This window comes from Heterodontus francisci, chromosome 25, assembly GCF_036365525.1.
Source record: "Heterodontus francisci isolate sHetFra1 chromosome 25, sHetFra1.hap1, whole genome shotgun sequence".
Classification (NCBI taxonomy): domain Eukaryota; kingdom Metazoa; phylum Chordata; class Chondrichthyes; order Heterodontiformes; family Heterodontidae; genus Heterodontus; species Heterodontus francisci.
In genome coordinates, this window is record NC_090395.1 from 57,664,802 (window position 1) to 57,682,044 (window position 17,243).

Consider the following 17,243-nt stretch of genomic DNA (forward strand, 5'->3'; position numbering starts at 1 on the left):
AGCGCATAATGAAGGGGAGGTTTAATCCGACAAGTCTTTGGAAAGGAAGGCAAGAACATGAAATTTTAGGATGCGCGCTGCAAAATAAAACCAAGAACCAGAGGAGTTGAATTTTGCAGCATGGAGGAAGACTTGGTATGTCAGGACCTTAGATTCAAACAGATTTACAGGAGACAAATATAGCAGAATAAATTTAGATTGTGCAGGAGAAATTCCCTTATTTCCTACATTATAAGACCACGGATGATTCTGTGCGTGGCTGTAGATAGAGTTAACTGCACACAGTATTGCAATGCTAAAACACAAAATATCAATCATATTTTCAGCTTCTCAGCTCTAGTTGTAAAGGGCAATTGAAACTGATTCGGATCCTGTACTCAAATACCTTTGCATATTGGTGGGTCTGTGTTCCACATTCCAGTTTTTGTACAAATAAGTTCTGCTGCACCAATCAATGTATAGCTTTCAGAACATAAATATTTTGCTATCATTCCATATTCCCAGTCGGAGGTCTGGCTTGGTGTTCGAACTTTCCCATTCGCAATAGATGGAGGATCAGCACATTTGACAACTGGAAATAAATGAAATTCAGTTAATGTTCTGAACAGACCATATCAAAACTTTACTTTCAGACTAAAATCAGTCAAGCTCAGTAACACAGCACACTAGTGAACCAATACACTATAGCACAATGTAGATCCTGGGCAGTCTTCTTTCTTTCCATTGTACATTCAATGATGGGGAGATGGTGATGTCGTGGTAATGTCACTCAACTAATAATTGAGGGGCCCAGGTCAATTCCCTGGGGTGCAGGTTCAAATCCCACTATGGCAGCTGGCAGAATTTAAATTCAATCAATTTAATTAATTTTAAAAAATGAATTGAAAGCTCGTCTCAGTAATGGTGCCATGAAACTATCATCGATTGTCGTTAAAACCCATCTAGTTCACTAATGTCCTTTAAGGAAAGAAACCTGCCGTCCTTACCTGCTCTGGCTTACGTGCAACTCCAAATCCACAGCAATGTAGTTGACTCTTAAATAGCCTAGCTACCCACTCAGTTGTCAAGGGCAATTAGGGATGGGCAACAAATGCTGGCCTTGACAGCAATGCCCACATCCCATGAAAGACTAAAAAAGGACACAGAGTCCATTCGGCCTGACCCACACAATTGATACGTTTTGTAACATAGGGAATAGGAGAGCAGCGGGCCATTCAGCCCCTTGAACCTGCTCCACCATTCAACTAGATCATGGCTGATATACCTCAATGCCATTTTCCCATACTATCCCCATATCCCTTGATATTTTTAATATCTCAAAATATATCAATCCTGGTCTTGAACATAATCAATTACTGAGTCTCCATAGCCCTCTGGGCTGCAAAATTCCACAGATTCACCAGCCTCTGAGTGAAGAAATTCCTCTTTATCTCAGTCCTAACCGGCCTACCTCTTATTCCGAGACTGTATCCCCAGATTCTAGACTCACCAGACAAAAGAAACATCCTTCCTGCATCTGCCCTATAAGAGTTGTGTGCTTCAATGAGATCACCTCTCATTCTTCTAAACTCTATAGAATATAGGCCCAGTCTTCTCAATCTCTCCTCAAAGGACAATCCTGCCATCCCAGGATCAGTCTGGTCAACCTTTGTTGCACTCCCTCTATGGCAAGTATATCCTTCCTTAGGTAAGGAGATTGACACTGGACACAATACTTCAAGTGCAGACTCACCAAGGTTCTATACAATTGCAGCAAGACTTCTTCAACCTCGTACTCAAAGCCTCTTGCAATAAAGGCCAACAGACCATTTGCCTTCCTAATTGCTTGCTGCACCTGCATGTTAAGCTTTCAGTGACTAATGAACAAGGACAACCACGTCCCTTTGGGCATCAACACTTCCCAACCTCCTTACCATTTAAGAAATACTCTGCATTTCTATTTTTCCTACCAAAGTGGATAACTTCACATTTTTCCATACTATATTCCATTTGCCATGTTGTTGCCCACTCACTTAGCCTGTCTAAATCCACACAAAGCCTCTTTGCATCCTCCTCATAATTCACATTTCCACCTAACTTTGTCATCAGCAAGCCTGGAAATATTACATTTGGTCCCCACATCCAAATCATTGATATAGACTGTGTATAGCTGGGGCCCATACACTGATCCCTGCGGTACCCCACTAGTCACAGCCTGCCAACCCAAGAATGACCTGTTTATTCTGTTACGACCGACCACTCCTGTCAAAGGCCACAATCAAAGTATAAGATTCTGATTGTGGTGGGACCAACACACTGTTAATTCAATCCTGTCACTGGACAGATCGGCTAACATATTATTTAAAACTTTCCAAATTAAAGAAAGACCCAGTCAAATTGTACCATCTATTGACCTCCCCCGAATGAGGCTAACCAAACCAGGTGTCTTTAAATTAATAAACTCCTAAATTAGAAGAACTAAATTCTTAAACACTATGAAGATATAAACAACATTTAAAATAGAAGAAAATTAGAGTCCTTGCAAAATTACAGTCCAATATTGCTTGAAGTCCTTGCAGAATGTTGCTTGCCTTCTCCAGCGAATTTCAATAATTAACGACTTGCAAACATTTTCAACAGAATCAATCTAACTTTAGAATTTTTCAGGGATAAAAGATTGCCACGGTCTAACTTCCCTTTCTTCAGTTTAAATTACCGGAGATCTGTGTTTTGGCTTGACTTTTTTTTAAAAGAAATTTGAGAGATAATAATTAAACAGACTAAAATCCTCGTCCTTCAGTTTAAATGGTTGAGAGCTCTTTTCCAGGTGTGCTAAACACCACAGCTGTGCCCTCTGTCTGTGTGTCTTCAACTAAAAGCCAGTTCAAAACTGAATTGTAACAAATATATCGCATGAGGCTCACTCCCAGTGGCTATATCAATGGTAACGAGAATGCACCCTTTGAACCGCAGTCTCTAAATGGCTGTTTCTAAGGCAACAAAAATGCACCTTCCTATAACTCCTGAGGCTTGCTGGTTCTTAAAGCAATACTGATCCTTTTCAAGCCTTAAAGGCAAACCGCATCTTCCCAGAAAAAAACTACAGGATCATGACAATTCCCACTCTCTGTTTTCTGTTCGTTAACCAATTCTCAATCCATGCCAGTGTAATATCCCCAATCTTGTGCTCTAATTTTGCTTACTAACCTCCTGTGTGGGAGCTTATTGAAAGCCTTCTGAAAATCCAAATACACCACATCCACTGGTTCCCTCTTATGTATTGTTAGTTACATTCTTGAAAAACTCCAACAGGTTTGTCAAACATGATCTCCCTCATTCATCCATGTTGCCCTACCCAATCCCACCATTATTCTCCAAGTGTCCCACTATAACATCCTTGATAATCGATCCCAGCATCTTCCCTGCCGGGTCTGTAGTCCCAGTATATGCTCTACTACACGCACAAGTGCATGCACGCACAAATGCGCATGTACGCAATATAAATTTAGCGCGGGTAAGTGGACCTGAGTCCACGAAAAGATCAGCCATGATCTTATTGAATGGCGGAGCAGGCTCGAGGGGCCGGACGGCCTACTCCTGCTCCTAGTTCTTATGATCTTAATGATCTAAAATGTGTGTGTATATTCCAGAATCTCAGTATATGCACTTTCCACCCCACCTAAAATCACGTGATCTCTTGGGAAAGAAGAAAAACAAGAGGGAAAAATCTGGGAAATTCCTGTCCAACTCATTTCAGTGATTAAATCTAGCCCGAATCACCAAGCTGGCCCTGAATTCCAAGTATTAATCTTGTCGAAGAGGCGATGCCAGACCCAACCAGAAACTGGTCCAGCTCTTGTTTGAAGGAGTTCAGCAAATCAGCATCCACTGCAAGAGACTGCAGCCTGTTCCAGAGATCTACTATTCTCTGGGAAAAGATCTACCTCTTGATATCTGTACCCCCACCTCACCCCACTCCCCAAACTCGACAGCAAAGAACCAATCACAGATGTACAGTGCTCTTCTGGCAATGGGAATGGGGGTTGGAGCGCGCTCAAGATATGGGCAACACTGGCAAGGTCACACTTATTGCCCATCTAATTGCGCCCTGAGGTGGTGGTAGGTGGATATTCTCCTGAACTGCTGCAGTCCTTGGAGTGACAATGATCCCACAATGACATTAGGAAGAGGGTTTTAAGATGTGCTGTGACTAAAGGGAAACCGGCTCTCAGCATTGCCATTTCCCTTCTTTCTACTGCTTTCCACTCCAAGTGCCTGTGCCTTACTGCACCTCGCCTTTCCCCACCTTCCACTTGTCATGCTGCTTTTGGCATCAGGAAAAAGCTGCTTGTAACCTGGATCCTTCTTCCTCCCTTTGTCCTGCAGCACAAAAGGTCATCCAAAGCCTACTAAGTTGCAATTGGTTGAGAATTTCCCATCACCAAAAAATGCTACCTTCCCTGGCACACTACCCAATCTGTCTCATTGAAAAAGCCAAGATAGCAAACAAAAATGAAAGAAAAAAAACATTTAAGACAATAAGGAAGACAAAGAAAAGAGAGAACTAGAAGAGGAGGTACCCAAAAGAAAATCCATAACTTTACCTAAAAATACTTTATTACTGGTATGGCACCAAAAGGAGTCAAACCTCTAAGAAACATAGAACCCCAACTTACTTTCACATCTTGGGACCTGGCCACTCCACCCATCAACTGTACATTTCCGGTAGTTTGTACCAACAAGCCGGTACCTAAAAGAAAAGTCAAATAATAATCAATCACACCACCATGTTTAAAGTTAAATGGGAATGGTACAGCAAAGTGACCAGGGAAGAGGGTAAAGAATTATAGTGCATCCATATGAAATATTTACAGTACTTTGGTACACTGAAGGGCATGCAAGATAGGACGCATTATCACCATACAAGTTGTCGCCAAAGCACAGCGCACAGTTTTTGTCACTTTTTTTCAATTCATGGAATGTGGGAGTCGCTGAGAAGGCCAGCATTTATTGCCCATCCCTAATTGCCCTTGAGAAGTTGGTGGTAAGCTGCCTTGAACCGCTGCAGTCCTTGTGATGTAGATACATCCACAGTGCTGTTAGCAAGGGAATTCCAGGATTTTAACCCAGCAACAGTGAAGGAACAGCGATATATTTCCAAAGTCAGGATGGTCTGCACTGAGTGCTACTGATGGGCACAGAGCGTGAAGGAGGGAGCTTGTAAGTGAGGAAATTTTCAGGGTTAATCTCTCTAAGGTCCAGTTTTTGTTTTGTTTACATTTAGCAGTGAACTAAAAGTACTGTTTAAGTTACGAGGCAAGTCAAGTTTCTTACAGTTTTAAACAGGGTATACAAGCTCTCAGAGTAGCTGTAGTTAAGTAGGTAGCTAGCTTAAACTGGTCTGAGCTCCAGCAAAGCTGACATCATCGTTTTCACAGAGTATAAATTCAGAGCACTTTCAGTGCTGCGTTGTCTGCAATGAGTGGTACTGTTGGGCACAGAGTATGAAGAAGGGAATTTGTGAAGTGCGGGAATTCAGTAAGGAGGGAAACTATAAATTAATTAAGAAAAAAATTAAGTTAACACAATAAAGCTGGCAGGACAGGTGATGTGTCGCGGCTGCAGTATGTGGGAGCCCTTGGAATCCATGGCTGTAGTCTGTAGTAGGTGTCTGCAGCTTGAGGGGGTTCAGCTCAGAGTAATTAAGCTGGAGGCCGAGCTGCAGACACTGTTATGCATCAAGAAGGGGGAAAAGTTACCTGGACACTGTTCCGAAAGGCAGTCACACCCCTTAGGATAGGATCATGTGTTTTGGTCACTGGTCAGGGACAGGAGGGTGTGACGACGAATCAGGCAGGGAAGGGGATCGAGAGGACAGGAGTGGAGGAGTCTCAGCACTTGCAATTGAGCAACAAGTTCTAGGTTCTTGTAGCTTGTATGGACAAGAGCAAGGGCTGTAGTGTGGATGAGCAGACTAACCATGGCATCAAGGTACAGATAGTAAGAGTTTCTATAGATATTTAAGAAAAAAAAAGAGTTGACAAAGTGAGCTTTTGTGTTATGGAAAGTGAGTCTGGGGAATCAATAAGGGAAAATAAGGAGATGGCAGATGAACTGGACAGGTATTTTGCATGTGTCTTCACCACAGAGGATAAAAGTAACATCCAGAAATAGCTACATCAGGAAATGGAAGGGAGGGAAGAAAGAACTCAAGAAAATTACAATCATCAGGGAAGTGGTACTGAGCAAATTGTTGGAGCTGTAGGCAGACAAGTCCCCTGGTGCTGATGGACTTCATTCTAAGGTCTTAAAAGAAGTGGCTAGAGAGATAGTTGATGCATTGGTTTTAGTTTGCCAAAATTTCCTAGATTCGGGGAAAGTTCCATTAGATTGGAAAATAGCCAATGTAACTCAAAAAGGGAGGGAGACAGAAAGCAGGAAACTACAGGCCAGTTAGCTGAACATCTGTCTTCGTCAAAATGTTAGAAGCTACTTGAGACGTGATAGCAGGGCACTTAGAAAAATTCAAGGTAATCAGGCAGAATCAACATGACTCTGAAAAGGAAATCATGTTTAACCAATTTATTTGAGTTCTTTGAAGTAACATGTGCTGTGATAAAGGGAAACCGGCAGAAGTACTGTACTTAGATTTCCAGAAGGCATTTGATAAGGTGTCACATCAAAGGTTATTGCAGAAAATAAAAGCTCATGGTGTAGGGCGTAATGTATTGGCATGGATTGAAGATTGGCTCGCTAACAGGAAACAGAGAGTAGGCATAAATGGGTCATTTTATGGTTGGCAAGGTGTAATGACTGGTGTGCCACAGGGTTCAGTACTGGGGCCTCAACTTTTTACAATTTATATAAATGACTTGAATGAAGGGACCGAAGGTATGGTTGCTAAATTTGCTGATGACACAAAGATAAGCAGGAAAGTAACTTGTGAAGAGGACATAAGGAGGCTACGAAGGGATATGGATAGGTTCAGTGATTGGGCAAAGACCTGGCAAATCGACTAAATGGGAAAATGTGCAATTGTCCATTTTGGCAGGAATAATAAAAAGATTATCTAAATGGTGATAGATTGCAGAGCTCCGAGATGCAGAGGGATCTGGGTGTCCTAATGCATGAATCGTAAAAGGTTAACATGCAGGTACAGCAAGTAATTAGGAAAGCTAATAGAATGTTATCATTTATTGCGAGGGGAATTGAATACGAAAAGTAGGGAGGTTATGCTTCAGTTATGCAGAGCAATGATGAGACCCCATCTGGAGTACTATGTACAATACTGGTCTCCATATTTAAGGAAGGATGCAAATGCGTTGGAAGTAGTTCAGAGAAGGTTTATTAGACTAATATCTGGAATGGGCAGGTTGTTTTATGAGGAAAGGGTGGACAGGCTAGGCTTGTATCCGCTGGTGTTTAGAAGAGTAAGAGAGGCGACTTGATGGATTCCGAGGGGTCTTGACAGGGTGGATGTGAAAAGGACGTTTCCTCTTGTGGGAGAATCGAGAACTCGGGGTCACTGTTTAAAAATAAGAGATCGCCCATTTAAGACAGAGATGAGGAGAACATTTTTCTGAGGGTTGAGTGTCTTTGGAACTCTTCCTCAAAAGGTGGAAGCAGCATCTTTGAATATTTTTAAGGCAGAGGTAGATAGATTCTTGATAAGCAAGGGGGTGAAAGGTGACTGGGGGTAGATGGGAATGTGTAGTCGAGGTTACAATCAGATCAGCTATGATCTTGTTGAATGGCGCAGCAGGCTCGAGGGGCCAAGTGGCCTACTCCTGCTCTTAATTCGTATGTTCGAGGGAGATTTGGAAGGGAGCTTCCAGGTGTTTCCTGCTGCCCCTGTTCTAGACAGTAGAAGTCGCACATTTGGAAAGCGCTACCAAAAGGAGTCTCATCGATTTGTAATGTATTTTGTAAATTCTGCACACTGCTGCCACTGTGCGCTAATGCTGCAGGGAGTGAACGCTTAAGATGGTGAATTGGGTGCCAATCAAGCAGACTGCTTTGTCCCAACTTTAAGGAGTCAGTAGATGAGTTATTCGCCACAAAAGTCCCAGCCTCTGACCTGCTCTTATAGCTACAGTATTTATGCGGATGGTCCAGTTAAGTTTCTGGTGAATGGCAAGCCTCAGGAAGAGGCCGAGTTAGAGCATCTACTCTGCACTTCCAGCTGAAGATGGTTGCAAATGCTTCAGCCTCGTCTTTTGCACCAATGTGCTGGTCTCCTTCCATCACTGGGGATGTTGTTGTTCACGGAGCCTCCTCCCCTTCCGATCAGTTGCTTAATTATCCACCACCATTCACGCCTGGATATGGCAGGACTACAGAGCTTTGATCTGATCTGTTGGCTGTTGGGATTATTTAGCTGTCTCGTGTACTGCTTCCACTGTTTAGCATAATGTAGTCCAGTGTTGCAGCTTCAGCAGGCTGTCACTTCATTTTTTCGGTATGCCTGGTGCTGTACCTGGCATCCTCTCCTACACTCCTCATTGAACCAGAGTTGGTAGAGTGAGGGATATGCCAGTCCATAAGGTTATAGATTGTAGTGAAATACAATTCTGCTGCTGATGGCCCACAGTGCCTAAAGGATACCCAGTTTTCAGCTGCTAAGTCTGTTCAAAATCTCTCATTTAGCACAGTGGTAGTGGCACACAGCACAATGGAGGCTGCTCTCAGTGTGAAGACGAGACTTCATCTCTATCAAGAAAGTGCAGTGGTCACTCCTCCAATACTGAAATGGACAGGTGCTTCTACGACAAGTAGATTGGTAAGGGCAAGGTCAAGTAGGGTTCTCCCACCACCTGCTACAGGCCCAGTCTGGCAGCTCTGTCCTTCAAGATTCGGCCAGCTTGGTCAGTAGTGGTGCAACCAATCCACTCTTGGTGAGAGACATTAAAGTCCCCCAGAGTACATTCTGTGCCTTTGGTACTCCCAGTGCTTCTTCGAACTGGTATTCAACATGGAAGAGGACTGCTGCATAAGTTGAGGGAGGGTAGTAGGTGGTCATCAGCAGGACGTTTCCTTGCCCATGTTCAGCCTGATGCCATAAGGGTTCATTGGGTCCAGAGTTAATGTTAATGTTGAAGGCCATTCCCTTCCAACTGTACCACTGCGTGGTTCATCAGAAGTTCTGATGAAAGGTCACTGACCTGAACCATTAACTCTGCTTCTATCTCTGCAGATGCTGCCAGACCTGCTGAGTATTTCCAGCATTTCTTGTTTTTATTTCAGATTTCCAGCATCTGCAGTATTTTGATTTGATTTTATTATTCCTGTATGTCTTCTCTTCATAACCATTTTAAGGGACCTGGGTGAAAGCTGATTGAATATGGCCTGTCAGTAAGTGAAAGTTCATAGCACAAACCACGCAGAATTTAGCACTTACTAGACAACCAATTTATTTGTGCTAATAAATCCACAAAATTACTGATAGGTTGCCATTGAATTTGAAGCCCAACTCAGAGGCAAGAGAGATAGCAGTCATGAGAAATGCAAGGAAAAGATAATTTTCTTTAATTGGGATTAAGGTATGTTGTTGCACCAGACTGGAAGTACTGAGACAGCCTCAGTCACAAGACAAAAAGCATAACCTTTCACTAGAATCAACTGACCCTCATTCAGGAAATCGGTGGATCCAATACTCATGTCAAGTTACAATAAAAAGTAACTAGATTCAAAAGAAAGAAAATGTTGTCACCGTCTTAGGCTGGTCTTAAGCTGCATTCTTGTACCAGCATGGAAATGCTGTAACCACATCTTAATAATGAAGTTAAAAGATTGCAACTCATTATCAAAATCGAACAAGTTTCTTACAGCCATTTGTGTACTGAATACTCACCCATCGGAACAAAAAAATGTAGCTATACTTCCAAAAGTAGTATTAGTTGCTTCATAATACCCATTCAGAATCTCTCCTGGATTACCGCAATTCTTTACTACACAAAGAAAATGGGAAAAGGTAGAGAAGTTACAAATCTCCCAACAGGTCTTTCAAGTACAATCCACAGAAATTTAAAATAAATTGATGCACAGTTTTTCAGAATGCCAGGTCATCCCAATTATAAAATTCCTTTTCAATGTTATGGACAAACAAACGAGGAAATAAGACTGAGTAAAACAAATATCCCACAATGACAGGGCCCTGCTTTAGCCAACATTAAAAATATCTACACTACATGAGTTCAGGGATTTGTTAGCATCCATCTCCACAGGATCCAGCTCTGGTGTAACACTAGTTATGGATGTAATTCCTTTAAAATTTTGGTCTGCTATTTTCTTGCTACAAAGTTGTTATGACCAACCGCTCCAGTCAAAGCCCTCCAATCAAAATATATGATTCTGATTGTGGTGAGAGAAACGCACTATTAATTCAATCCCATCCCTCCACAGGTCGCCCAACATATCATTTTAAACTTTCTAAACTAAAGACCCAGCCAAATTGTACCATCTATTAACTCCTGAATGAGGCTAACCAAACCAGGCGTCTTTAAATCAACAGGTTAACTGGTTAATTAGAAAAACTAAATTTTTAAACACTATGAAGATATGAACAACATTAAAAATAGAAAAAAAACAAGAGTCCTTGCAAATTTACAGTCCCATGTTGCTTGAAGTCTTCACAGCCGTCCGATGGGGAAAAAAGGTTCTTCCACAGTAGAAGAGTCCATAGTCTAATTCCAGCAGTAAGTGATGTTTCCTTCCTTCAGTTTAAATTCAGAGATCTCTGTTTTGGCTTGACTTTTTAGGATGAAGAAATGGAAAACTACTCGCATCCATGGAACATATCAGCCAAGTCACTTCTTTCTGGAAAAAAAAACAGGACTGGGAAACAACATCGGGACGGGAGAAGAATAAAATTACTCGGATTACTTACATTCACAAATGGCCCGTAATGGTGCCCAAGTTGAATCTTCCATGCAGAGAACAGATCTTGAACTTCCTTCCCTGAATACATAACCCGGGTAACATTTGTATACGACTTTGGTACTAACAGGAAATGAGGTGGAAGAAATAAAATCATCAGTTGGTGAGCCATTCTCCAGCGTTGGAGCTTTGCCACAGTCACCTGTAAAAAAAAAAAGTTTCAACTTTCACAAACAATTCTCCCTTTAAACCACATTAGAGATCAATTGGCATACTAAGATCATATCTGGAAGATACGCCTTACCCAGACATGTTTTTTCTCCCCTTTTACCTAGCTCTGGATTGTCGTTTTATATTACTTGCAATTCTTTGATTTGCTCACTTATTTCAAATACACTTTTTGCTTTCATTCAGCCCTTCCATATCCTAGCAAGATCCCCTCCCATAAAATTGTGATATCTAAATCTGACACAGATATGCGAAAATGAAATTAAACATGAAGCATGACTAGGGAGGCAGACTGCATGCATGACATGCTGCCCAGATCTAATGGATACGGGAGTCATTGGTTTATAGGTATCACAGTGCTGTGGAGGGGGAACCTGGAGTTAGATAACATCATGGAACACAAGTATTAGTTTACTGGATGATTCCTGGGATCTGGCAGTAATAAAAATATAGCAGCAATGAATAGGGTGCAAGGGTGTAGCACTACTCAAGAGATACCAGTGTCTTTCCATATGGAGTGTAAGTGCCCAGGAGCCCAACAGCATTGGGAAAGGTCCGCAAGCACAGACAAATGTGGAGTTCTGACAACATTGAGTGGGTTAGGCCATGGCTGCATTTAGGGGCTACAGATTTGAAGAGTGCAGCTTTTCCACTTCCATCTAAGCCAGTTACTGGCCATTTGGCAGCATGCCCATACACTTGCAAGCTCCTGGGCCCTTGTTCTGATTTTTTTTCACATTTTTAAGTTTAGAACTTTGAAGACATTAATAATTTCAACTGACAAGAGACAGACAAAAGCTTTGGAAATTTTTGATTATGCAGTTAGATTGGGTCATTCACGAGCTCTCTGCTCTTGAAAAAGTGGAGAGTGAATTTCAATAAATAAATTTGAACTTCAGTCAATTAACTGCAGCAAGTGTTTGCAGTGGAAAAACTTTGCGTATGACCCATCAACTATAAGAGTCTTGTAGCATAAATTTCTCAATTAGGACTTCTGAATAAAATTGAATACAATTATGGAAAGTTACAAAAAGTGCAGTAAATTGTTACACAAATACATTCCATGAAGTGTGTGAAGACATGCCCCATGAGTAATCTCTAATATTAGAAAGGCTAGTAGTTCTCCGGTAGTAATGCTCAGTTGCAGGATATGCTGTTTTGGCATCTCAACATCCAGTTAATCAGTCCCACCAGAACAGATTTTGTTATGTTGCTTACATCGACATAGAAAAAGCCTGTTAGAAGATTACTAAAGTGAAAACTGGCTTTTAGTTTAAGGTACTTAGAGAAAATGCTGTATTAGTTATCACCCAAAGCATTGCTCATAAGAAGTCTGAAAATCCAACATCTTATCTGTCTCTGTTGACATCATGTGGCTCCTTTAACTACATCTCTCCTATTTTACTTCTTTCGCTAATTTGCCTGGTGCTCAGTTATGATTTTACTTCATTTTATTTTTGTGCATCTCTTGTGGGTCAGTGATCGCCTGACATTTCCTTTTCTTTGTGTCTTTTGAGAGGGCAACACGGCGCACAGAGAAGAAAGCTACTGAGGATTTTTTTTTTTACTGGCCCAATTGGAGAAAATATAGTCTTTATGTTCTCCCACCCCACTAGCACCCACCCAACAAAGCCCAGCTGTTGTAACTCAGGCTATCAGAATCAATTAACCCTCTATCCCCACTTCCCAAATTTTGAAATGATTCGAAGTGATCACCATTATGGGCGACAGTGATTATATTTTATTCAATATAAGACCGACCTGACAAACTAACGTCCAAGTAGTAATATCAAAGCATAGCAGCATTACCCGTACACTCTGGGTAGAAACGTGATCTCCACATCATCATTGGTCGTGCCTATCAATGTGGTACGTGTGCAAGTGGTCCCTCTGCTGGCCATGTTCCTCTGTGAGGGTGTGTCTGTGGGACAGTCCCAAACATCCTCTGGCCAAATATCTCCCTCTCCCTGCCCAGGGGATCCTTTGCATGCTTTCTTTTCACAACAAAGCTTAGGGAGACCGATTTAACCCAATCATTACCTTGCTATTATTTGAACGACCCAATTACAAAAGGTGTCACTAAACCATCTGGCCACCTAAGCCAGGTCAAACTCTCAAGATCGCTGGCTTCCCACGCTCCAACACCTATCAGCACAAACATTCCAGTGCTATTGCCTGATCAAAGCGAGGAAAACATGGAGGCCTTGGTACTCGGCTATTTTGTCTCGGCTCTATGTACCTCTAGGCCTCGGAGAACGATTATCTTTTAGTTCCCAAATATCAAGCTGTCTGTTTTCACAATCTACTTGATCTTTGCTGAAGTTTACTTTTTGACTATTTGGTTCCTTTTACATCTTTTGGGCCAATAAAACATTTGGTCAATGAAAGCCCAAACTACTGTTTCCCATCATGTCACCTTTCAACCAACTTTACCCAGTACTCATCACATGCAGGGTTAAAACTATAGTTCAGTATAAGCATCATATCACAACTAAATGAAACCTCAAAGTCATAACTTGTTAGTTTTAATTAAGTATCAAGAAAGCCCAATGTAAGAATTTCCCCCAGGATTCTTACACAATGCCCCATCATCTTTCTTGCTTGCTCCCTCACCTCTTCTGCACATGGTTTGCTCACCAAAATCTCTCACATTGCATGTGACTTCCTTCCCCTTTCAATGGCGACCTCTACGTCATCAGTTCCTGGTGCTCATGATCGGCCATTACCCATTCCACTGGCCTTCATGCACTGACCAGTCTTCCTATCTGCTACTATTGCTTGCCTGATCAAGCCTCCTCCCCCTGTTCACTACAATCTATAACCTTCCTTTACTCCCATTTGCATGTGCACCCTTTCTGTTGCTGTGCCAGTACTTTCCATTCTCAGTCTTGTATCTGCTCCTCTATCTATGCTCTGTCCCAATCCTTCTTCCTATTATCCCCACTGCTTCCCTCATTATCAGCTGCTCTCATCAGACCATTGTAACTCCTCCCCATGACACCACCAGCACGAGCCCAAAAGCATAGTAGAGAATGGGAAAAGCCATTGAGATGGAAATTCTGTGGAAGTAGCTCAGGCAGTATTTAAAATTTTGCACAGGAGCTTGAACAGCAACAGTTTGCATTTAAATAGCACCTTTTAACATGGAAATATCAAATAAACCTGAGCCACACAGACATATCAGGACAGGTGATCAAAAGCTTGGTCAGAGATTGTCTTTAAGGAGGGTCTTAAAAGAGCAAACGGGTAGAGAGGCAGAGATGCAAGGAGGAAATTTCCAAGCTTAGAGCCTGGGTATCTGAAGGCATGACCAAAAGTGGCAGAGTGATAAGATCAAGGATGTGCAAGAGGCCAGAATTGCAAGACCACAGGAATCTCCGAGGACTGGAGGAGGTTAGAGAGATAGTGAGGGCCGAGGTCATGGAGGGATTTGAACACAATGAAGACAATTTTAATTCAAGGCGTTCCAGATTGGGAGCCAATGAAGGTCAGCAAGCAAGGAGTTAGGATACAGCTAAGAGAGTTTTGGATGAGCTGCAGTTTACTGAGGATGGAAGGCGAGAGTCCGGCCAAGAGAACTTTGGAATAGCTGAGTCTGAAGCTAGCAAAAGGCGTGGACAACAATTTCAGCAGAAGAGCTGAATCAGGGGTGGAAATGAGCGATATTTAGGAGAAAGTAGGCAGTCATGGTGATGGAGAGGATAATGGGGTTGGAAATGCAATGTCATATAGATTTCCAGGGTTAATGACAAATCCAGTTCCACTGCAGACTAGCTGAGTTGGTGAGGGGGTGGGGGGCACAGCCAAACAGGTAATTCCAACTTTAAGAGCAGGGTCTGGCAAGATTGGGCCTAAATTTTAAATTGCAGAGACCTGAAAAGCCCATGGCCGAATAACCATATTAAATTGTTTAAGACTAGGGAAAGAGTTAAGCAGACAAAGCAGCTGGAAGAACTCAGAGGAAGAAAATCCTGAATGGAGCATTGCCTATGTCTTTTTTTTTTTAAAAAGGGACAGGGAGAAATCAGGGAGCAGAATGGCCCAAGAATAATTCAAATTTTGCACATTTTATATGAGTGAGAGCAACGAGGCCCAAGAGCAGAGGAAGAAAGTGGATTCGAGAGGGGGTACACAACTGTCCAGAAGGCATAAAAATCAAACATCTAGAAAGATGATTTAAAAACGAAGTTAAAGAAAGGAGAGGGAGGGCTACAGAGGGATAGAGTTTGAAAAAAAAGCGAAGAAATGTCTAAGGTAGCTATGCTAGGAATGTGTTAGTTCGACCATTATGTGGAGACAATTGTTGATCTATCTGCTGTACTACTGGACCTGCCATCATGACTGGAACCCGCGACAACCTATATTTGGTCAATTGATAAAGCAAAATGCTATCCAGGCGCCATCTAGAGGCAGGCAAAGAATAATCCTTGCATGATTGTTTTCTGTTCAGATGTTCGCAATTTGCTAATCACAAATACATATACACAAATATATAAATAGAAAGAAATTACTGCAATCTATATTAGCATAAAAGTAGATTTGTTTGGAGCACTGAAGTTTTTCCTGTCATATATACTGAGGAACTGTAAGGGACATAAAAATCCTAAAGCATCAACATTAGAAAAAAAGGTGTAATCACAGCATGACAAGTTTTCACGAACATTAGAAAAGATATAGGAATTTACAATGAAAAAGTTGACAATGGAAGTGTGCACAGATGCAAGAGACAGTACACACATATATATGTACAAAAAACACCAAGTGGTCATAAAAAGTTCCTTCTTCTTCTTTGGCCTCCTTATCTCGAGAGACAATCGGTAAGCGCCTGGAAGTGGTCAGCGATTTGTGCAGCAGTGCCTCGAGTGGCTATAAAGGCCGATTCTCGAGTGACAGACTCTTCCACAGGTGCTGCAGATAAAATTGGTTGTCAGGGCTGTTACACAGTTGGTTCTCTCCTTGCGCTTCTGTCTTTTTTTCCTGCCAACTAAGTCTCTTCGACTCGCCACGCTTTAGCCCCGCCTTTATGGTTGCCCACCAGCTCTGGCGATCGCTGGTCACTGACTCCCACGACTTGAGATCAATGTCACAGGACTTCATGTCGCATTTGCAGACATCTTTAAAGCGGAGTCATGGACGGCCAGTGGGTCTGATACCAGTGACAAGCTCGCAGTACAATGTGTCTTTGGGGATCCTGCCATCTTCCATGCGGCTCACATGGCCAAGCCATCTCAGGCGCCGCTGGCTTAGTAGGGTGTATATGCTGGGGATGTTGGCCGCCTCGAGGACTTCTGTGTTGGAGATATGGTCCTGCCACCTGATGCCAAGGATTCTCCGGAGGCAGCAAAGATGGAATGAATTGAGACGTCGCTCTTGGCTGACGTACGTTGTCCAGGCCTCGCTGCCATAGAGCAAGGTACTGAGGACACAGGCTTGATACACTTGGACTTTTGTGTTCTGTGTCAGTGCGCCATTTTCCCACACTCTCTTGGCCAGTCTGGACATAGCAGAGGAAGCCTTTCCCATGCGCTTGTTTAATTCTGCATCGAGAGACAGGTTACTGGTGATAGTTGAGCTTAGGTAGGTGAACTCTTGAACCACTTCCAGAGTGTGGTCGCCGATATTGATGGATGGGGCATTTCTGACGTCCTGTCCCATGATGTTCGTTTCTTTAGGCTGATGGTTAGGCCAAATTCATTGCAGGCAGCCGCAAACCTGTTGATGAGTCTCTGCAGACACTCTTCAGTGTGAGATGTTAATGCAGCATCGTCAGCAAAGAGGACTTCCCTGATGAGGACTTTCCATACTTTGGTCTTCGCTTTTAGACGGGCAAGGTTGAACAACCTGATCTTGTGTGGAGGAAAATTCCTTCTTCTGAGGACTTAAATGCATGAGAGAACAGCAAGGAGAAGATCATCCCAAACAGTCCAACAAAAGCTCAGTGGTGATTTAACTAGCATCATTAGCAAACTCGGAATGGATGTCCTGGGGGGAATGAGGGGTACAGGGAAGTAATGGAGGATTGGCATATCACAGGCTGGTGGTAAGAGGGCACACATCCAATCACTATGTGGTGGATGAGAGGTCTGGCAGGTGGGAAGTAGGTACACCAGGCCCTAAAGCCTGAAATAAGAAATGGATGGTTATGAGTGCGCCGGGTGGAT

At 42.5% G+C, this 17,243-nt stretch overlaps 1 protein-coding gene across 6 annotated transcripts in view; it reads right to left on the reverse strand.

Moving 5' to 3' along the window:
• Positions 1–17,243, reverse strand: part of LOC137383886 (C4b-binding protein alpha chain-like) — a 50,726-nt gene that overhangs the window by 25,563 nt on the left and 7,920 nt on the right. For all 6 annotated transcript variants that reach the window (XM_068057256.1, XM_068057255.1, XM_068057253.1 and 3 more), the window contains exons 2-5: positions 10,865–11,056; positions 9,830–9,926; positions 4,656–4,729; positions 386–571 (exon numbers count right to left, since the gene is read on the reverse strand). In XM_068057256.1, coding sequence (XP_067913357.1) covers positions 386–571; positions 4,656–4,729; positions 9,830–9,926; positions 10,865–11,056 — 549 coding nt within the window. The remainder of the gene's footprint in view (positions 1–385; positions 572–4,655; positions 4,730–9,829; positions 9,927–10,864; positions 11,057–17,243) is intronic.